This window comes from Melospiza melodia, chromosome 24 (genome assembly GCF_035770615.1).
Source record: "Melospiza melodia melodia isolate bMelMel2 chromosome 24, bMelMel2.pri, whole genome shotgun sequence".
Lineage (NCBI taxonomy): Eukaryota > Metazoa > Chordata > Aves > Passeriformes > Passerellidae > Melospiza > Melospiza melodia.
Window position 1 is genome coordinate 3,187,927 of NC_086217.1, and position 21,575 is coordinate 3,209,501.

Here is a 21,575-nt window from a genome sequence, read left to right on the forward strand (position 1 = left end):
AGGACCTGTAACCATCTCAACTTGTTTCAATAGCAAATACTTGTATTTTTGTATTGAGCTTGAATCCAAAGCTGTGGAGTCATCTTGGTCTCAATTTAGTGTTTTCCATGCCTACTCAGGTGTTCCTTCCTGTAGGATATTTTATAGCACTTTGTCCTACCTAATTTGCCATCTGCTTTTGCCCAGACCCCTGTCTGTCAGCACCATTCCTTCCTGTGCGTGCACATGCAGCTCTGCAGGCAGCGAGCCCGGGGATCCTCGCTGTGTCGGCTCCATCTGATGAATGAACCATTCTCTCTGACATCTGGTGCTATCCTGGGCAAACTTTCTTCCCTCTCTGCTTTTTTCTCCCCCTGCTTCCATCCCTCCTGCTCCCTGCTCCCCACCCCCATCGGCCGCCTCCTTTGGCTCTGCAGCGTGACTGAGGCAGGCTGAGTTAATCAGCACACTGGTGCTTCACTCTGCTGCTTCTGCCTCGTTCTCTGCGGCGCTGGGCTCTGCACAATCTTGCTCCCTCTCCCTCTTTGCTCTCTCATTTCTGGAGAGCAGCAGCAGTGCAAGTTGCTGGGGAGGTGGTGCAGGAATTTAGCCCAGATGCTCTTCAAGCAGGCTGACCTCTGGATCCCCCAGCAAGGCAAATGTCGCAAAGTAAGTTCCTCTCCCTTAACATTTAATTTCAAAATGGCTTTCCCTGTCTCCCTCCCCAGTCTGCATCCTGCCTGATGTGATGGGGCATGAAGAGCTTTGAGGTTTTGGGGGAAGGAGGTTATTGCAGGGCATGAAAGAGAGAGTGATGATTTTAGCTGGGGAATAGCTTGGTTTTGGCAGTGACAGGGTAAAGAAACTGTTTTAAACTGCAGTTTTAACCCCAGGACCAATAGGAAGATCCACACAGGATTTTAGCTGCTGACTCCTGCTCTGCTGCCCCTCTGCTTCACAGCTTAAATTTGTCTGTTGCTTCTATAGGCTTTGATCTGTAAGTGTTGAACCTCCTCATCCCTGTGGGATCTGTCTGGCAGTGTACTTGCCAGGCTGGGTCATTGCTTTGGTCCCCAAAGTCTTCAGCTGAAGAAGTGGGGATGGGAAGGAAACTATCAGGGGATGAAAGATGTACTGAAGTTCTGTGGATTTCTGAGCATTGCTGGCCTCTGGTGGGGGGGGCATTAGCATTCCCTGGAGGGAGCTCTGCATTGGCATAAAGCACTGCTGTGTGTTGAAGCCAGGATAAATACAGACTCCTAACTGCTCTCTGAACTTGGAGGAGTAATGCAACTGGCTAAATTACAGTAATTAAAGCTTAATAATTGTGTAGTGTTTCAAAGTGCTGCATAAACCCTGTCTCTTCCTGCCAGCAGCCTGGTGGGACAGGTAACTGTGGTTGGGGATTGGTTGCTCCAAACAGGAATGAAGGGATGGACAGAGAAATGTACAATTCCAAACTGGGCTGTTTCCTGGGGAGCATCTGCCTCTCTCTCTGCTGCTGGGGAGAAGCAAAGTGCTGGGCTTTGCATTACCTGTGTAGAAAGGTTGATTGTGCCTGTTGGCATCTTTACTCCGTGCTTTATGGAGAGCATAAAATGTGGATGCTGTTGCATGGATTAAAATGGACCCTGTGCACAGCAAAGTGCATCAGTGATTCAGGCTGCCTTGGCCACATCTCAGAGCTCTGTGCTCCTGCAGCTCTGTCTGTTTGCAGGCCCTGTTAGTGAACCTCAAAGCATCCACCCTGGAGCCCCTGCAGGCACCCAGTTACCCAGCTGGGGGGGTTCTTTTGTCCAGGGGCAGCAGGAGGCCTGGGCTGCCTTTCATCCTGGGCTGCATGGGGTGGGGAGCAGACACTTGCTGCCTGCCGCTCTCTCCATTAGCTCAAGACTCTGCTTGTTTCACTTGATTTGAGCCCACCAGCAGCTAAGCTGAGGCTGCCAAGCTCACGTCAGGTGCATTCAAACCAAGTGTAATAGCTGTGTTCCTCATGCCTTCTGGTGCTTTTCCCAGCATGTCCAGGTTTAAAGGCAGTGGTTCCCACAGAGCATGGTCTGCTTGGTGGAGCTGCCTGGATTGTGCAGATATCCACAGACATTTCTTTTTCCTGGCTTTCAGTAGTGTTCAGGTTGGCTGGTGAATGTTATAATCTTCACAATTACAACAGTAGGTGGGGAGTCAGTAGCCCCATCAGAGAATGAGAAACTGAGGCACAGAGGAGTATCTGATTTTCCCACTGTCTTGCAGAAACCAGTGGCAGAAGAAATTAGAGAATCCAGCTGTCCTGACAGTCCAGAGTCTTAATCAAAAATTCATCCCAGGGAATAGGAATGTGTCAGGGGGGTGATTGATGTAGCCTGGGTTATTAGAGGAACATTCTTGCCTGGACTCAGGGAGTCTCATCTCTTAGAAAAAGTAGCCAGGAGAGCACCAAGAAAGACAGAAAGCAAGATTGGGACCAAGGATGGGGTAATAAAGGGAAGTTTCTGCCCAGACTGACTGAAGGGCTGGCCCTGCTGGTTCCATGTGTGTCACTCTGTAGCAGGGATGAGCCATTTCAGACAGTCTGAGCACTAAGTCAGCAGCTGCAGGTGTACAGGAGCTGCAGCATCCTGCTGGCTGGTTTGCTTTAGAACAAGAATAAATCCCTCTCTAACACTAGGCTGCTGTATGAAATGCTACCCCAAGAAATTGTGTGTTGTCATGTATTTGATGTCTGTCATCCTCTCTGATCAGACCCAAACCCTCACTTTGTGCCATATTGTCACTTACCCTAAACAAGAATCTGCCTTACAGTAATAAATGCAAATATATTTGGTGGAGTTACTCCTTATTGTGTGTTTCTGAACCTGTGAATAATGCTTACAATTTCAGGAGGTGTAATCCCTGAAGTAGATTAATCACTTGCAAAGTGTCATTGTTAAATTAAAAACTGCCTTCTTATTCTGCTAAGGAATGCAAAATAGCTCCCAGGAAAAGGAAGAACATTCTGCTGCCCAGTTTCCCACCTCCAACTGTTCAGATCTGAAAAGCAATGGAGTAGAGGTGTTATAAAAGGAGTGCAGCCTGGAAAGAGGGAGACAGTCTGACAACTGCCTTGCAGGGGTTTGCACCACTCTGAATCAGAGGGGTGGATCTGCAGTCTATGAGAATTGAAACTCGTAGCAAATATTTTGTATTCTGTTCACTTATTTGCCTAAACAGTCTTTGTAAAAGCAGTTACACTCAAGTGTACAGCAGTCTTGGTGAGAATCCCTTATTCTGCAAGGGACTGAATCCACAGAGGATGGATGATTCAACCCAATTTGCTCTGGAAAGCAAGGAATATATTTGTGTTCCTGTATTATTAAAAAAAATATTTGGCACACATTATATCAACATTTACTGGTACAACAAACAAATATACTGCTATGGATGTGTAATGGCTGTGAGAAAATATAAGAGGACTTAAATATATTAATATTTTGTGTCCATTTCTCTGTACACATTCTGGGATCTCCTTTTTTCCTCTGGAAGGAAGCTGCAAGAGCTCTGTCTTTCATCAGGTAGCAGAGAGTGTGAGATTCTGATAAAGTTTTAAGGTAATTTTAAATGATTCTATGTGTAAAAGAACAAAATTGGAATTTTAGGAAGAGAGCTCAGTGGTGAATTTGCGTGAGGATGAAGGTGGGCTGCAGGAAGCAGACATGGGTAGGTGGTGTTGCTCGGGAACAACTTCAGTTGTGGGAGGAAAAATCAGAAAATAACTACACTTTTCCTACCTATCAGCCTGAAAATGCTCCTGCAGCCTCTGAGGAAGGCAAAGAGAACCTATTTGCCATGAGCCAGGCAAGGCTATGGATTTAAAAAGCTCCTGGTATTTGACAACTTATTTACCCCTGTCAAACTGTGGGGGGGTCAACCATAAGGACAAGGCAAGGAGAAGTCTGAAGGTGCTGTGACTCCTCATCTCCTGCCTCTGAGCTGCTTCTTGTTTCCTTCCTGAAGAGCCAAACCTGCTCCTAACCCTGGGCATTTGCAAGATCTATCTCAGGTTCCCTTTTCCTAATGTTTTCAGGCAAGCTAAGCAGTAATTCAACATGTGGAATATTTACTATGAGTGGAGAAATTCACACATCTTTTCATGTTCCCATCCAGTCCACACCTCAGCGCATTCATTGCCTCTAGAGAATAAAATCACATGCACAAAGAAAATGTTTTTCCCCTAGCAGCCATCCCATAGATCACAACTCCTGGGAGCCCTGATAGCATCCCAAAGCAGAAGGATGCAATCATCCCCTTGTACCTGGCTCTCACACCGAGGCTGGGATGGCCAGGGCAGGGGCAGCTCCAGGGGAGCCCTAAGTGCACTTAGAGGCTCCTGTGCTCTCCAGGGCTAAGGAGGAAGCAACTGCTCATTTTGTCCTTAGGACTTTTTGCCTTTAGGCACAGGCAAAAGGAAAGTACAGCCTTTTAAAATGCCTCCTGATACCCATCAGGGGTTTGCTTTCACTGTAACCTGAAATTTACTGCTGCTCTTTCTTTGTTGTTCTTCAGAGGAAGCCCTATGCTAAGGCAGCTGGGTAGGAAGGTGTCTTGCTGTTTCTGTTTGGACCGGAAAATTAGCAGCTTTCTCTTTGAGTGTAACTTTCCAAAGCAAAGATGTGAATGTTGAGGTTTTTTATTAATGAACTGACACCTCCTGTGAACAGCTTCTTCACCCTGGGGTGCTCACTTCCTGGTTCGTGGCAGGAAGAGCACTTGCAGCTGATGAAAGGCTGGAAAGATCCCTCTGGGACAGCTTCAGAGCCTGGGTTTGCCAAAGGTTTACTTAAGGGCATTTGAAAAATGCCTCATTAGCAGTTGATGGCTTAGCAGGGCAGCTTTTGTTGTGAAAACCTGGAGCTGCCCCTTGCCAGGAGCTCATGGGGGCTCTTCTTGCCTGTCCCTTTCATTTGGGTCCCAGGCTCTTTCCCTTGAGGCTCACCCACAGCAGGTTCCCCCAGTGCCCCCAGCTCCCCTCGCTCTCAGCATTACAGGGTGTGTTTACCACGCTGGCTCTGCCTCCTTTGCAGAATACTCCATGTTCTGAGTGTCAGGATGGGTGTTTAACAATCCCTGCCCTTCCTGCCCTTCCTCTTCCCCAGCCCTGCCACACTGCACTTGTCCTTTGTCACCTACTACAGCCACGTTCCTTTGTGGCTGCCCTTATCTTGACTGACACTGTGCCAAACCAGTAACTCCTGTGTAAAGTCTGGAGCAGGTGTGCAAGTGTTTCAGGAGCCTTTTTTGATTGCCTCTGGATTTGCTGCCTTTCTGTGCTCACTGCCTGCTGTGCAGTGGCAGTTTCTCTTTCCAGGCACTGTGTGACTGTAGTAATGTTGGCATTAAGTGCAGCTTTCCTCTCATTTCTTCTGTAGCTCTTGATGAGTGCATTGGAACCAGCTCAGTGTCTAAGCAGACTTGGCTTTTCAGTTCAAATCCCTATTATTTTTGCTGCCTTTCATTCAGTGTGCTTTATTTATCTATCTGCTTTCTCTGTGCTGGAGAGGATTTATACATCTGTGGGTGCCTTGCTCTGCCCTGGACAGGCAGCAGTCAGACAAGAGAGAGAAGCCTGATTGAGCCTTGCTTGATGTTGCTCTCAGACACTCCTGTTTGCAGCACTCTGTGGTGCAGCAGCGTGGCTGGTGCCAGCTCCACTGCCATCTTCTCCTCTGGGAGTCTTTGAGACGCTCCTGTGTTTAGTTCTGTGCTGATGTTACCTGGGCTGCTTCCAAGAACAACACAAGAACTGCTTCCTCTATTCCTAAAACTGACACAGAGAATGAAAACTGCAGCAGGATTATTTTTAGTTCTGTGAAAGTGCAGCTGAAGCAGCATTGCTGGACTCTGCCTGGACAGAATTTGCTGTTTCAGGTTGTCTCTGATAGGTGGGGAGAGTGTGTGTGTGGTAGATGGTGTTTGAAAGAGAATTTATGTTCTGTTCCTCAATAGTGTCACAGTTTTGGACTGGCCCATCAATGCAAATGAGTCTGAAGTCCAAGATTAGTTTCCAGTAAATGTTCATCATGAAACCATGCAGTTGAGGAACAGGAAGGACAGATCAGAGCCAAGCTGCCCTTGCAGAGCTGGGTGTGTGCAAGCAGCCCCTGAGGAGCAGAGCTGCTGCAGTCTGAGGCCATGGTGGGTTTGGCAGGGCTGGGAAGGGCTCTGGGAGCAGCAAGAGCTGCAGCTCCTGGCTGAGCTCTGGGCTGTGTCACACTGCTGGGGACAGGAGGGACAAACTTCCTGCCTGTTTGTGTTCAGTAGCTCTGTACTATGGGCACAGTGGGACACACGTGAACATTTCTATATGCAGGATATCCTATGTGCTGTACATGCTCAATGTGTTTGTATTAAAACATTAAATGCCCAGGAGAACTTTTATTTAGCAGTTTCCCCCTGTAGCCCTCTCATGGACACCTGCCTGTTCTTGCCTGTCAGCTGTCATCTTGCCTTGATTTGCTGTCAGTGATCTGGATTTGAAAGAAAGGAGAGTGCTCATGCTTCTGGCCCAGAAATGCAAGTGTTTACCTGACTTTATTGTTACCAGCATCTTATGGCAGCATTTTCCACATGGCACACTGCTGGGATGTGTCTTTTGGGACTGCTGCTCTTTGATGAGCACTGGGGGAGCAGTGCTGTGAACTCTGTGCTTCCTGCAAGTCCAAATGTGTCCCTTGCAGTTCAGCCCTTAAAACTCCAGTGTTTGCTCTTGTAAGAGGAGGTCATGGATGGCAGGGTCATGTCTGATCCTGAACTGATCTATGGCCTAGCATTTAGATCTGGGAGCTTATGCATCAAAGTAGCCACAGAGGCAGGACTCACAAACAAAAATCTGCAGCAAGCAGTTGTGGAAATTGCACCACTCTTGTTTTGAATTGTGGATATTCTACTACTTAGTTTTTACTATTGTTAGCAAAATTCATCCTGTATCATTAAAATTCTGCCATAACTGTGTTTTGTTGTCTCTACAAGCTGATACCAGTTCAAGCCTGCATAACCTCTGTTTGTATTGTCCTCGACCTCTACTGATTAGATCTTGTTTCACAGAAATGACTTGGTATTGTGCTGTGATAAAGTATTTATCAGCACAGTCAGGACTGGTTTGTTTACTTGATACTATCTAAGTGCTCTAATTCCAGCCAGCAGTCTAAAGTTCACAAGAGGGAAGATGATTTCAGGAAAATGGAGAATCAGGTTGGTGATGATGAGTGCAGGGCATTCACAGTCACATGCTCTGTCAGCCACCAGGAAAAAGCCCAAAAGGAAAATAGGGAAGCACTAACCAGTTTATTTTTCTGACACCTCAGGATGAGATGACCTCAAGTTTGGGCCTGACCACAAAGAAAGCCCTCACGATCCTGAGAGACCAATTGTCAGCACTGCTGGAGGGGCACCAGAAGGAACGGAAAAAAGGGACTTCATGGAAGGTGAGGCACCAAACAGCATGAGTTGGGCACTTGGTCTCCCCTTCTCAAAGTAAAGATGAGGGCTAAACAGAAATTGGCTGCATTGTCTCCCAGAGTGTCCAGGTGAGGAACTGCTGAAGTCCTTGGGAGCAAAGCAAGGAGTCTAAGGGTGAGTTTCTGTGAGCACTTCTCTCCTGGATGCCAAAGCTCTGGAGGAGCCTCTTGCCCTTTGAAGGATCTCAGGACTTCAGGAGCCACTAAGGGCAGTGAGCTTAGAGGGTCCATTTCAGGTGGAGATAAAAGAGCTGTGAATCTCAACAGTCTCCCCTTGTCCTCTGTGTTTGCCTGGGATGTGTGTTGAATACAAAGTGCCAGTGTTTATGCACAGTGCTTGAAAGTGTGCCGTGGTTGGTCAGTGACAATAGGACAGCCTGGCACAGAAGCCTTTTCATTCTTCCAATGGAGAAAAGCAGCAAGTGTTCACCCAGACTCACCAGCTGAATATCCCTTGGTGCTGAAGGACTCACACAATGGATCTGGGATGCTCTGTGTCATGTTCACGGGTTTTGCAAAGTTCTGTTCTCCCTGGAGCACCAGCTGCTGTCTTCACTCTGCTTTTCCAAAGGTCTGGCTCTGTATTCCACGAGTGCTGACTGTGCTGCTCTCCCTTTGCAGGAGGTGTGGAGGAGCAGTTTCCTGTACCATGGTAACCGCTGCTCCTGCTTCCACTGGCCTGGTGCCTCTCTGATGCTGCTGGCAGTGCTGTTGCTGCTGTGCTGCTATGGGAGCCAGCCACAGGGGAGGTGAGCAAAGCTTCCTGTGCTGCTTAACTGAAGCAAGGTGGTGGTTTTGTGTAATCTGTGATTGACATAAGTGTTGTCCCTCATTCTGTCCAGATATTTAGGTATCAGTGTAGTCACACTGGTAATTTCCTATCAATCCCTTTCACAAAACTTCAGCCAACTTAATTCTACCTGTAATAGACCCAGAGAGTGTCCTCCTGAGAGATTAAGGGGTTTGTTTTTATACAGCATTCCTAGATCTTTAAGACTTCTAAGGCATTATCATAGGAAGCATTTTGAAACTGGAGAAATTAGTGGCTCATGGGAGAAGTTAGTGTGCTCTACATGCATTGGCCATATTTGTAAAGTATTTTTTAATTGAGATGAGTCCTTTCAGACCTCTCTGTTGTCTTTATCCTAAAGAAGTGTGATCATGCGTTTCTTTTTGAGCCATGAATCTGTGAGATGTGGAAATAAACAACCAGGCAGTTGAGTGTTTATCTCTGTGGGTGTCTGGCAGTGTATTCTGCTTGTTTACTCAAACCTCATGCGCATTCTGCTTCCTCCTGTTTTGCTGTGTGAAGCCAAGGTGCTGAGATAGTCAATGCACTGGCACTGTTCCTCCTGCTCCTCTTGGATCTCCTCATGATCGGGCGTCAGGAGAGGCTGAAGTGCAGAGAGGTGGAGAGGAGGCTTCAGACCATCGTTGATAAGATAAACGGTGAGGTCTCCTTCATCTGTCCCATTTGCACTGGTGTTTTCCTCCCATTGAATCTTTCCCCAAACCTGATCACGTGCATTCCTAACTAAGCTTGCTAACCTTCCCCCGTGTTGCACAGCAGCAGGCTGTGGGAAGTGTGTTCTCCTCCTGCCTGTCCTGTACAATGGTTATTTTGAGCTGTCATGTGGCCATGTGCTTCCAAGCTGTGTGTTAGCAGGTGGGCGTCTGTTATGGCTGTGCTTTGGAGTAATTCAGATCCTCACATCCTTACCAAAATATCTGCCTTGCAGCAGATGAGGAGGGGAGAGCACGTGGGGTTGTGCCACAACATGGAGCAGAAGGAAATAAATTGCTGTGCATGAGCATCACCTCAACAGGGGCTCTGGGACCTGAGGGGGCAGTTCCTTTCAGTGGGGCAGTTTAAATACAGCCTTTAGCTTTTCTGTTGTACAGGTTTTTAAAAACTGTGTAGTTGTTAATACTGAGTGGAGAGAGAGGGGAAAATCCATCAAGGAGGAAGAGAGAGATGATAAAAGACCACTGGAATGGGCTGAGCTTAGCTTTGGGGGACTTAAAACCACTGCAGGATGTAAATCCGGAGTTCTATGACTTCATTCTTTCTCACTTTGTGTTTTCAGATACACTTGGCAAAGAGGTGAAATGGCCAGACTCCATGTACCCTGACCTTCACATGCCTTATGCCCCATCCTGGTCCCTTCACTGGGCCTACAGGGATGGCCATCTTGTCAACCTGCCCGTGAGCCTCTTGGTGGAAGGAGATGTTGTGGCTTTGAGGCCAGGCCAGGAATCATTTGCTTCTCTGAGAGGGATTAAGGTAACTTGCTTGTCTAATTTCCCTGGCCTGTAATGATTGATTTCCCAGGTTTTTCATGCTAATACTCTAATTCCCAGAGAACATATTATGGAATGTTTGGTTTCTTCTGACCTTGAAAATAGCTTGAAATTCCAGTTCAGTCAAGGACAGTGCCTAGTTAGCCAGGCTGCATCTTCTCCATGAACTCCCAAACTCACTGGACAGGAGACACCAATGTTACACAAAAGCACCAGATTTCCTCCTCTCTCAGGTCAAGGGGAAAATGTAATGTGCTGCTAAATATAATGAGTGAATCTATCCAGTAGGATAATATGACGTACAAACCTCATCCTTTATCCTGCTTTTTATGTGCAGAAATAAAGTTTGTCTGCTTTGACCTTCTCCTTACTACTGATTTGAGAAGGTAATATAAAATACCTGGTGTAGAAGTAAATTAACTACTTACTTACAAGATCTATACAAAGATTTTACTGCTTGAAGAAGGTTGGAAAAAGTTTAAAGCTTGAAATTTACCTTTGGTGGTTTTAATTGTAACTTTCACTCCAAATGCCAATTCTTGTGAAATAACCAGGTGTGCTTGAACACAAGCCTTTGGGCTCTCTGACCTTTCTTCTAGGATGATGAGCACATAGTTCTGGAGCCTGGAGATTTATTTCCACCCTTCTCACCCCCGCCCTCCCCAAGGGGAGAAGTGAAGAAGGGACCTCAGAATCCTCAGCTCTATCGTCTCTTCCGTGTGTTGAAGACCCCAATAATTGATAATGTCAGGTGGGTTAAATGTGGGGCACAGTGCCTACCCAGCTGTCTGTGTCCTTGGTGCTGCCTTCCTGCTAAGCAGGTGAGGAGACCTGAGAAGTTTTCTTGGCAATACTGCAAATTTACCCTGGCAAGTGCCTCACTCTTATTGCAGATGTTGGCTTCTCTTTTGACAGCCCTCCCTCATAGCATAGGCCGAGCACAGTGTTCTAATCAGGTCTGCTGGGAGGTTTATATCCAAGGAAAGTGAAGGGTTAGGGTCTTGGTTGCTGAAATTTCCAGCTGTTTTCTGTTTTTCAGGTGGTGCCTGGAAATGGCTCTGTCACGGCCTGTGACAGCCCTGGATAATGAGAGGTTCACTGTACAGTCAGTGATGCTGAAATATGCTGTCCCTATCGTGCTGGTAGGTCTCATTCCAAGCCTTTGTCCTTGAGAATAACCATGTTTTGTCAATAAATCTGAAGAATTGCAGCCATCAACAGGAAGCTGTGGCCAGGCTCACTCATGCAGCTGACTGTGTGTACCTTGAGCAGTTCAGAGATGCTGAGCCACATAACCACGAGAGTGGAGGGAAGAACTGCAGCAGCAGATCAAAAGAATATTTTTCATACTTCCCCACGGTTGAGAATGTTACAAGGCACTGAAAACACCTTCCCTGCAGGTGGCAATATTTAGGTGACAGTGTCATCTCTGAATTGCAGGCTGGATTTCTGATCACCAATGCCGTGCGCTTCATTTTCCACGCTCCTGGAATTGCTTCCTGGCAGTACACTCTTCTTCAGCTGCAGGTAAAGGAGAGCTCTGAGCTTCTCTACACCTCTTCTCTGAGTGCTGCTGAGATGGATTCCCTCTGTCAGGACTTAATTCATCCTGTGACAGCATCCTGTGCTTCCTGGATCTGGAAGCATGCTGGGTCCAGGAGGATTCAGTGGAGGAGGACATCAGAACTTCCCTTACAGACTTACCTTTAAATGTTTTGCTCTCTCATTTGCCATGTATGTGTTTATCTATATCTAAGATATATGTATATGGTATCCTTTGCATTTAAACTCATTAGTGTTTACACCAAATTCAGCAGGAAAAACAAGTTGGTGTGATTGATTCATGGCATCCATTAAACCCCCCTAAGGTGTGCACTGTTTGCACTACTTCCAGTCCCCTTCCTTCCTGCCCTGGCCTTTTATCCCTCTCCTCTCACTGTGGTGGAAAATATGTCATGTGAGAGGTTTTGACTTCTTGTTGTCTCTGTGCTTGTTGGTGATCACAGGTTGTTTTTTTCAGGTGAATGGTGTCTTACCCATCCTTCCATTGCTCTTTCCTGTCCTGTGGATTCTTGCTACAGCCTTTGGAGAAGCCAGAGTGTTGGCCCAGATGAGCAAGGCCTCCTCCACCTCACTGGTAGGTTTCTCTCCACATGAAACCATTGCAGAGACAAGAGCAGGAGATGAAAAGGTTCTGTGAAGTGAAAATTCAGCAGATTTGTCCACATAATTGTGAAACATTGTTGGGTCTTTGGTTGTCCCAGCTGTTGTTCCCTCTCCCTGGAGTACAATATTGCTTCTTGAACAGATGCTTTAATTTTTTCAACCTGTCTACAGATATCCCAAGGTGATAGGAAGCTCTGGTGATTCCATGATACTCTTCATGGCATGTGTTTTCTGTCAGATAAATACAGTTTGACAGAGGGGTCAACATGGAGATAAATGCCCTGTGGTGGCTGTAACTGGGCAATGTGTAGCCACTGAGAAGGAGTGAGACACATCATATCCTCTGCAAAGCCCTGGTGGGCTGAGCAATCCTTCCTGAGGCTCTGGGGCTTTGTTTGCAGGTGTGGCCTTTGAGTAGGTCAGGGAGCAGTTTCTGGTGGCTGTGCTGGTTTGGGGAGTGGAGTTTGGTGGTCTGAGGGGATGTGGTCCTGGGCTGGATGTGCTGTTGTGTGTCCCTTCTTTAGTCCTGGTGGCAGTGCTGGTGAGATGCACTGAGCTGTGTTTGTCTTCTGTGCTGATTTCTGTTACTTGGACAGAGTTTCTCTCTCCTTCTTGTCCCTCCTTGGCCTCTGTGGCCCTGGGTCTGTGTTTTCTATTCTTTTATCTCTAGCTGAACATGACTAAGCTGCCTGTGTCCTGGGAGGAAGGGCACATTACAATCCTTAGTAGCATTTGCACCTTTATAATCTCTTCTCAGTGTTTTCACCACTTTACCTTTCCTATCCATTCTCAGCATCACTTGGTTTCTACTTTTGAAACCTCCCTCTTTCCCTTAACAATTCAGCTGGGAAAAGCCAGAGCTCCTTGGCTTCCTTGCTCCATCAATCTTAACATTCCCATTTGCCCTGTCACTCATACTTGCACTTTCCTTTTTTTCCTTTCCTGTCTTCTCCTTTTTCTTGTCCAGGCAACTCTGTCTGTCCAGCCAGCTCTGTCTGTGGCATCTCAGACATGCTGCTCCATCCTTGCTGCTGCAGAACAGCTGCTGTGACATGGCTTGGTCACTCACCCCTGACCAGGGCAGTCACTTGGCCTCCCTATGTCCCTCCTTCCTTCTCTCTTCTCTGTTCAAACTGTAGCAGGTAAGACCCTTCTCCTCTCCAATCACTTGGTGGCAACTTGGCTGCTTCTCCAGCTTCTTCCCCTTCCTATCATGTTCAAGCTGTTTGATTCCCAGTTTTTCAAGGCCAGAGGTGACTTTTGTGACTGGCTGAAAATACACAAACCAGTGCCCCCTAAACAAGCCCCTGCCTCAAGTTCCATTACTACAGTTGCACTGCAGCAACATTCCTTTTAGAAAAGAATTTACTGTTGGTTTGAAAACATTTGTACTGCCTTTGATAGGTTTTGTCAGTAATTATTTACCTTCACTGCTAAAAATGGAATTCTGTATTAGTGGGAATTTCTGCAGTATCTGATTTCCAGCCCTTGGAAAATTTACATCTTTTGTCTCATAGATTTAAGAGCAAAGAGCACGTCAATCAAAATTTTGGTCTGTTGTAACTACTCACATTCCTTTTTACCATCTCTGGTTAAGTAAACAGTTCAAGCACCTTGAGGCACTGTAAGCATATTTTCCAAACCCCTAATCTTTCTCTTGGCATTCCTTTTAGCTTTCTCCACTGTTTCAGGAGCACTGTAGGGTTATGAATCTCAAACCCCACAAAATATTCCAGTAATAGCTGTGCTTTTGATAAATTTCAGAACAGTTTGGACTTTCTGCTCTGTGTTCCCTTGTTTGTACCACAAAGGATCCCATTAGGTCTTGCAGCCACTGCTTTAAAAGGCCAGGCTTTGTTCAGCTGCAGTTAATGCTTTCTGAGAATCCTCATCCTGTAAGGATTTTTTGCACCTAAATACATAGCCTTAGTTTTGTGCCTGTTGGGTTACTTGTTTTTGCATACTGCCCAAACAATCCATACTGTTCTGTAACAGTGGTCTGTCCTCTTTACATTGCACCCTACCCTAAACTTTGTATCCTTTACAGTCTCTATCAGTAATATGTTGTTTTTAGTTTTCTCTCAGGTTATTAAAAAAATACCCAGATTTGTCCCTGCTTGAGGTAGTAGCACATCATTGCAAATAATTTGTTTCTCTTCCATTTAGAGATAGTCCATTTCTAATATATCTGACATGGGCCCTATTACTTTGGTATTTTCATTAGAAAACTAGTCAAGCATTTAGAATCAAGTCAAATTAACAAATGGTCTATGTCAAAAGCAGTACTTTTATCAGACAAATTTGTAATTTTGTCAAAAAAGATATCACAATAGTTTGAGGAGATTTGCTGCTCATATAGTTGTGGTGTTTGGCACTGATTTTATTATTCCACTTCTTTTCTTTTAATTGAGTCTCATATTAGCTGCTCTTTTATTCTGTCTGAAATCAAAGTCTGTCTGGGGTCCTGTGGTAACTTGGATGGTTCTCCTTCCCTTTTTGGGCATTGGCACCACTTCCATTGAACTGGGACTTAATCCATAGTTCAAGCCTTCTGCAAAATCAGCACTCATAGTCATTGTCCAGACCTGCTAATTTAAACATATTTACTTTCTGTAGCTGGTGTTGGAATGGAAAATATTTCATAGTTATCCTATGGTATGATTGTATCACTGAATAAAGAATAGCAATATTTATTTAACATGTCTGCCTTGCCTACAATGTCATTTGCAATTTCACTGTCTTTAACAAGCAGTGGTCTGGTTTTAATTACCAACTGGTATACTTTTCCTTATTTTTTATGTTAATTCTTACTTCTATTTTCACTTAAAACTGGTCTCTTATTTTACTATGGGATTGTTGCTTTTTAAAATTGTAACAAAAGATTCTTAAGCAGTTCCTAATTATCCTTCATAGTTCTCAGTTTAAATGATTTCTGACATATTTCTCTTGGCTTTTTATGGCTTTGTTAAACTGATCCTTTTTCAAATGCCAGATATATGTTTTATTATTTGGGCTATAGTTTTATTTACATATAAATGTAATTGCCATGGTCACTTGTGGTTGTGAATGCACTTAAATTTAAACTTTTTCAAAATTACATCTAGTGTGGAATACCTTTGTGCTGGATGCAAAATTTCTGAGTTAGTGAATTTCTCAGGGTGATTCCAAGAGCACCGTGGTGGTGCCCTGCTGTAATTTCTTTTCATTTCCTCTCCACATCCCATTCATATTGCCTCATTCCTCTGTGTCCATTGTGTTCCAGGCACCTGCTTTTCCAACCCATCTTCCAGCTCCCTTCCTGTAACTGACCCATATAAGTTAAAATCAGATCACTCAATCCTGCCTCTTTCTAACTAAAAATAACCACCCAGAAAGATCCTCCTCTGGGCCTAATTGCTATTATTTTCTCTGTGGACATTTAGGTAATGACTGTGTGTTCCTCTGTGATGTACAGCACCAAGCAGTTTGCCTGTGCTTCACAAGTAGATAAAACCAGAGTCCATTAAAGACGTAATTGCTGTGATGAGTGATGGGTCTGCCGTGGTACAGCCATTCCCCCAGAGCAGGGCTCCTGCTTTCTCCTCCCTGAAGGCACATCCTGTGGGAAGGATGTTCCTCGTGGCACATTTCTGAGCACAATTATAGTAACTGGTCTCTTCTCTTGCTGCAGCTTGCTAAGTTTTCAGAGGACACTCTCAGCAGCTACACAGAGATGGTATCTTCTCAGGTACTATTATTATGAATTGTTTTCCTCCATCTTCACTGCAGAAATTCATGATATCCTTTCCCTTCCTTTCTGATCTCCTGCTTGTTGCTAGACCCTTTTTACTTGTGTCGGTTGTCCATTGTCACTCATTTGTTGCTTTAATTTGCTGTGCATGCAGGTTGCATGTCTTTGCCTTCCATCTCCCCGTGTAAATACTGCTGTGCTGGCTAGAGTTTGAGGTGACCTCAATGCTGAATCCAGTTGGGCTTTTCTGAATATTGCAAATGGTTTGAAATCAACATTTTCTGTCCTGGACACAGTACTTCTTTCAAGTCCTGTTCCAGAAGTCAAATAAACTTTGTATGGTGTGTGTCTGAACGAAGTGAAGTCTTTTGCTTGCACCTGAGAATCCTTGTTGAAGCCAAAACTAAAACCCAGAGGAATGGTGGTCAGCACCCAGACCAAACTGCAGAAGGACTGTGGGGTATTCAGGCTTTTAAAAAGTCTGGTCCTGTTCCATAGGCTTCTTATCAGGCTTAAGCACATTACTGGCACTTCCAGAGCTGGGGCAATTAAACATTCAGGAGCCCTTTTTCTAGGGAAGGAACTACTCTGGCCACTCTATAAATTGCATCATCCAGGTTCAACAGGTGGGTAAAGGAAAGATACTTCTCTGTTTATCTGGTGTTCAGGTTCTCCTTTCCATAAGGATGCAGATGGACTCCAGGAGTGATTAAAAATCCCTTGATATGATAAGAATCAATTCCTGTGTCCTTGTTCCCAGTCACTCAGAGGAGTGCACATGGGTGCACACACATGTGTTTATTTTGCTGAATATTTTGTTGCCTTTCTGTGCCAGTTCATCATTTAGCTGAGATGTTTTTCAGATATTAAATGGGGGTGATTTTAGCTGACCTACCTTGTTGAGGAGATCTCTTTCTTTCCTTTTGTAACATTTTTGCTTAGAAGAAACTGGTTTAAATAAGAGCATTTTTTTTTCTTGGTGATAGCTCCAGACTGTTTTGTATTTGAGCTTATTGCTGTACTAACCATTAGAATCCAGGGAAAATTATTTGAGGAGCTTTGGGGGAAGTGCTCTGCAGTCACAGTATTCCAGAATAACAACTAAAAAGCAGTAAAATAACACAGTAATTCAATCCTGGTTTTGCTAGCTTTAGGATTGCCAGAGGAAAGCACACAGCTCTGGTGCTTGGATTGATTACTGCCATCCAGACTCCCTCTGAAACATATCTGTGTCGAAAATAAAGGGTGCCAACTGGACATTTTAATTTTACAAAATATCTCCTTCTTTCTGTTCCATGACAGTTCCTTTGTAAGAATGGAGTAGTCAGGGCACCTTAGCTTTGTTTCTGATGTTACCATTGCCTCAGTAAGTGACCTTGAGCAAGTCACCTCAGCACAGGGACCCCATCCTTTACCTCATTTGCAGCATGGTGGTGGGAACTCAAAAGGCCTCAAACTCCACAGTCCAAGAGTTTGAGTTACTTCAGGATAAAAACACCAAGAGGTGACAACTGATTCACTCGAAATGAACTCACTTCAGAATTCATTTCTGTGGTTTTGGGTGGACAAGAGGTAGTTTCAGTGAATTCTCAATTCAACAATCAAACTGACTGTTAGCAATCAGTGGAAAGGGGAAGAAATGCTTTTCCCTGGAGAACACCAGCACTGTATCAGGTAACAGGTTCCCACAGAGACTGATGGCTATCTTACAGTGTATCCCTGTGTTGAAAGTGAAAGCAGGTAATGCCATACTCCCTTTTCCCCTTCTCTCCCTTCATCTTCCCCTGAATGAGTCTCTGACTGGCTGATGTGCTCTGCTTCCCTCCTCAGGAAATGATCCGCTGTATCTGGAGCCACTTCCTCTGTGTTTTAAAAGGCAAATCCCCAACTCTGAGCTTCACTTCCAGCTTGCTCCACAGTCTGGGATCTGTCACTGTGAGTATTGCTGGGTTGTCAGAAAGAGAGGAGCCCTGGGAGGATGCTTCATTTGCATCATTCATGTCATTGTTCCCTGAGCACAGACTGCAAGCAGTTCACTGTGCTGGAATTAGAAACCCTTCAGGCCCCTGTCTTTGTAGAAGAGTTTATAACTGTCCTGTCACGTCCAAGCCAAGCACGTTTACAGGTTAAAACAATGGTTTGAGATACTTTGTGACATCTGACAGGATGTCTGTATCTTCCAGCTCTGGTTCTGGATAAATTATCCTCTTGATTCCTGGGCAAGAACCAGCTGGTTTGGGTCCTGGTAAGGTACTAGCTGGTGAAATAGGTTGAATAGTTGCTTCCTTCCCTTGGTCTTCATGACTAGTTTTGTAATATGCTGAAGTAAAATTGCTGTTAAGCAACACATTAGTCTTGTTAGAGCAAGGAGTTCTTGGATTTCTTGGAGTGTTATTAGGTGCAGTTTCTTCAGAGAGCACGTTGGTGAAGGAGAGACTTGTCTGTCCTCCCATGTGTTTATTAAAGTCATGATATTTACAACTATGCATGAACACAGATGTTTTCACTAAGATTTTGCTTTCTTGGGGGTGTTGTGGGATGTTCTAGGTGCTCTGCTGTGTAGACAAGCAGGGGATTCTTTCCTGGCCAAACCCCAGCCCAGAGACTGTTCTGTTCTTCAGTGGGAAGGTGGAACCACCTCATGACAGCCACGAAGACCTGACTGACGAGCTCTCCACAAGGTCCTTCTGCCACCCTGAGATGGAAGATGAGGTGGGTGATCTTTACCCCATAATGTGGTGTGTTGGCTGCAATCACACTTTGACTGACACAATGTGATATTATAGAGGGCCCTTGTAGGGAAGTCCTGTGCCATAATTCTTTGCTTAAAGATGAAGAAGCAAGCAAGGATCCTTTTCTACAGGAGTCTAAAGCAGCAGGTGAATCAGCAGTGCCTTGTGTTGAACCACTGAATCACCACCCTTTGCTCTGTTGGTCTCCCACAGCCCCATGAAAGAGATGCTTTGCTCTCTGGCCCCCTGGCAGACACAGTGCACATGGCCAATGAGCAGGAGAGGAACAACTGGTCTGGTGATGCTCCAAAGGCTCCTGAAGCCTCTGCCCACCGAAAGCCAAGCAGCAGAAGCAAACATCCCTCTGGATCCAATGTGAGCTTTAGCAAGGACACAGAGGGTGGAGAGGAGGAGCACACTCAGGTGAGACTTACTGGAGGGGCACACAATTAAGCTTTTGTGGAGCTGTAACACAAACTCAAACCCAGAGAGTCCCCACTGTTGGGGAGTTTAACTGGGTATTCCCTGTAGGATTCTAGGCTCAGGCTGTGTTCATTGTAACAAACTGCAGTTTCTCTGCCTGCTGGACCAGGTTGTTGGGGACAGCGAGGTGTTGGCTTGTGAGGCTGAAGACTTTGTGTGTGACTACCACCTGGAGATGCTCAGCCTGTCCCAGGACCAGCAGAACCCCTCCTGCATCCAGTTTGATGACTCCAACTGGCACATGCACCTGAATTCCCTCAAGCCTCTGGGCCTGAACGTGCTGCTCAACCTGTGCAACGCCGGCGTGACCGAGCGGCTGTGCCGCTTCTCCGACCACCTGTGCAACATCGCCCTGCAGGAGACTCACAATGCTGTGCTGCCTGTCCACGTGCCCTGGGGCCTCTGTGAGCTTGCCAGGCTGATAGGTGAGGAGCAGCTGGATGAACAGACATGGAGAAATCAGAGCTGTCAATAGACACTTAATCCTCGGAGTGCATGAGAATATTTCCCCAGTCCCGTTTGCTGAGGAGGTGGAAATACAGAGCTGACTCTGTTGTTGTTTGGTTGCCAAAAGAGTTTATTAGAGAGATGGCTTTTGGCAAGTTCTGACATTGTCAGTGCTATCCAAGGAACAAATGTTATCAAGGATAGTGCCAGCCAGCCCTGGCTAGGCTTCATACTCTCCTGGTGTGAGTCTGTCAGTCTCATCAGGAGAGAAAAAATACCTGCTAATGAACATGTATCTGTCCTGTCTTTACTGTAGGGCTTTACACTGTGTTTGGGGATAAAGGATGTACCTCAACTCATTTTACACATGGGAAAATGGAGGCATAAGGGCAGTAAGAGTTTAGAGGTAACACTAGGATTAAAAACTGGAAACTTGAACTCACTTCTGTGCCTGTCCTGTGATGTCACAGTTACTCTCATCAGTAAACAAGAGCATGAACATTGTAATTACTAATCTAGTCCTTTTGAGTGTTTTTCATCCTAGATCTTGAGCCATATTTACATAGATGAACACTGAGCACAGCTCACCTACCAGTTGCTGCAGAGGTGCCAGAATGAGCACAGGCAAAGTGGGTGGCACAGAATCAGAAGGGACTTCCCTTTTGCATTGATTAGAGCCTGATTTTCCTCTTCCTTGTGTTCATGTTTCAGGTTTCACACCAGGTGCTAAAGATCTCTTCAAGCAGGAGAACTATTTGGCTTTGTACCGCCTGCCAAGTGATGAGATGGTGAAGGAAACCATCCTGGGGAAGCTTTCATCCATCACCAAGAGGAGACCCCCCCTGAGCCACATGATTAACCTGTTTGTGAAGGACACCACTACCAGTAAGGCTGCCTTTTTCTCTGGGCATCCACTTGGCACAGGGGGATCTTTTCCTCAGAGAGCCCAGAAAATGTCAGACTGGAAGAGCCTGGAGTCCTTGTGGGTGATGCCCCTTCTCTGCCCATGGCCAGTGCAGATGTGATTAACAAACCTCAGTGATCATCTGGGGTATTCTGAGGGGGAGAATTCTTCCCAGTCTCGGCTCACTCCAGAATCACAGATAATTTTTTTAAAATATCTTAGATAGCATATAGTAGACCTGTTTTCTGTGAACAAATGGCAGTACAGAGTGTGGTATGGGTTTGTTGAGTTTTTAGTAGACTTCATGATGGTAGTGAAACTAATACTGCACAGGGCTGAATATCACTTTGGGTTTTAGTTAATAATGCTCATCCTTCTGATAAATCATAAACCAATATCTTTGTGAGTTGTCTAGTGTATTACATTGCACATTCCTATATTTCATACTAATAAGAAATCACAAAACTCTCATGACCACGAATAAAACTCACAGTGACCATGAATATAAGCCTGAAAACTCACAGTGACCATGAATATAAGCCTGAAGTCATGCAGACTTCTCCACTCTTTCTATGCCTTTGTGCTCTCAGAGAAATGTGCTAGGATGGAAAGGATGTACAGCTGGTTGAGGTCTTAAAGCACCTCAGAAAGATTTAACAGCTTGCCTGTCAGAGCTCTTAGTCTCTTTGTAATTCCTTAAATTGACTGAACTTGGCTCTCTAGAGTTGACATATGTTCAATATTGAGTCTGAAATATGATCATTGTGCTGGCCGAGTTTTACCAGGTTAAATTGTCTTCTCTCACCCACTTCTTAAATTTTTGTCTTTATCTTGGGAGGAGTTTTTTCATTTGTTCTTACTGCTGCTACCTGGCCTTTGTAAGTAGGAATTGTTTTGATGCCGAGATTTTTAGTGTAGAGAAAAAACCTTTAATGTTGCCTCATTTCAACTCCTTATCCTCAATTTTAAACGGTTTAAGTTAGAGCCTGGAGCTCAGACGAATAGGTGTGACCTGGATTATCCTGTCTAGAGTAAATTCTAAGAGGAATTTTGCCAGTTGGGTTTAGTTAACCATTGGAACACCTCTCACACAATAGTCTGGTCCCTTGAAATTTCCTAAAACACTGCCATTTTAGAACCAGACATACTGGATTGTGCAGATAACATTGGATGAAGTCAAGTGGCTCTGTTTGTGCAGAAGTCAGACCAGATGATCATAACTTACCTCTCTCCACACATTATTTGTGAACAAATCTTGGAATCCACCCACTCCCATGACATACTGCAGTCAAAGCAAGATACATAAATTCTACAGCTGTAGCAGAAATAGGAGGCAGCTTATC

General features: G+C 45.2%; 1 protein-coding gene across 3 annotated transcripts in view; it reads left to right on the forward strand.

Annotated features, from left to right (window-relative positions):
• The window catches only part of TMEM94 (transmembrane protein 94), a 52,754-nt gene that overhangs the window by 13,555 nt on the left and 17,624 nt on the right, over window positions 1-21,575 (forward strand). Inside the window, exons 1-15 of one of the 3 annotated variants that reach the window (XM_063176109.1) lie at window positions 473-648; window positions 7,317-7,436; window positions 8,091-8,218; window positions 8,782-8,918; window positions 9,557-9,753; window positions 10,370-10,521; window positions 10,810-10,912; window positions 11,211-11,297; window positions 11,791-11,907; window positions 15,607-15,663; window positions 17,497-17,601; window positions 18,214-18,378; window positions 18,612-18,821; window positions 18,991-19,306; window positions 20,040-20,213. In XM_063176109.1, the coding sequence (XP_063032179.1) occupies window positions 595-648; window positions 7,317-7,436; window positions 8,091-8,218; window positions 8,782-8,918; window positions 9,557-9,753; window positions 10,370-10,521; window positions 10,810-10,912; window positions 11,211-11,297; window positions 11,791-11,907; window positions 15,607-15,663; window positions 17,497-17,601; window positions 18,214-18,378; window positions 18,612-18,821; window positions 18,991-19,306; window positions 20,040-20,213 (2,122 nt within the window). In that variant the 5' untranslated portion in view covers window positions 473-594. Of the gene's footprint in view, window positions 1-472; window positions 649-7,316; window positions 7,437-8,090; window positions 8,219-8,781; window positions 8,919-9,556; window positions 9,754-10,369; window positions 10,522-10,809; window positions 10,913-11,210; window positions 11,298-11,790; window positions 11,908-15,606; window positions 15,664-17,496; window positions 17,602-18,213; window positions 18,379-18,611; window positions 18,822-18,990; window positions 19,307-20,039; window positions 20,214-21,575 lie in introns of those variants that run through there. The other 2 variants (XM_063176110.1, XM_063176111.1) reach the window with 2 other exon arrangements.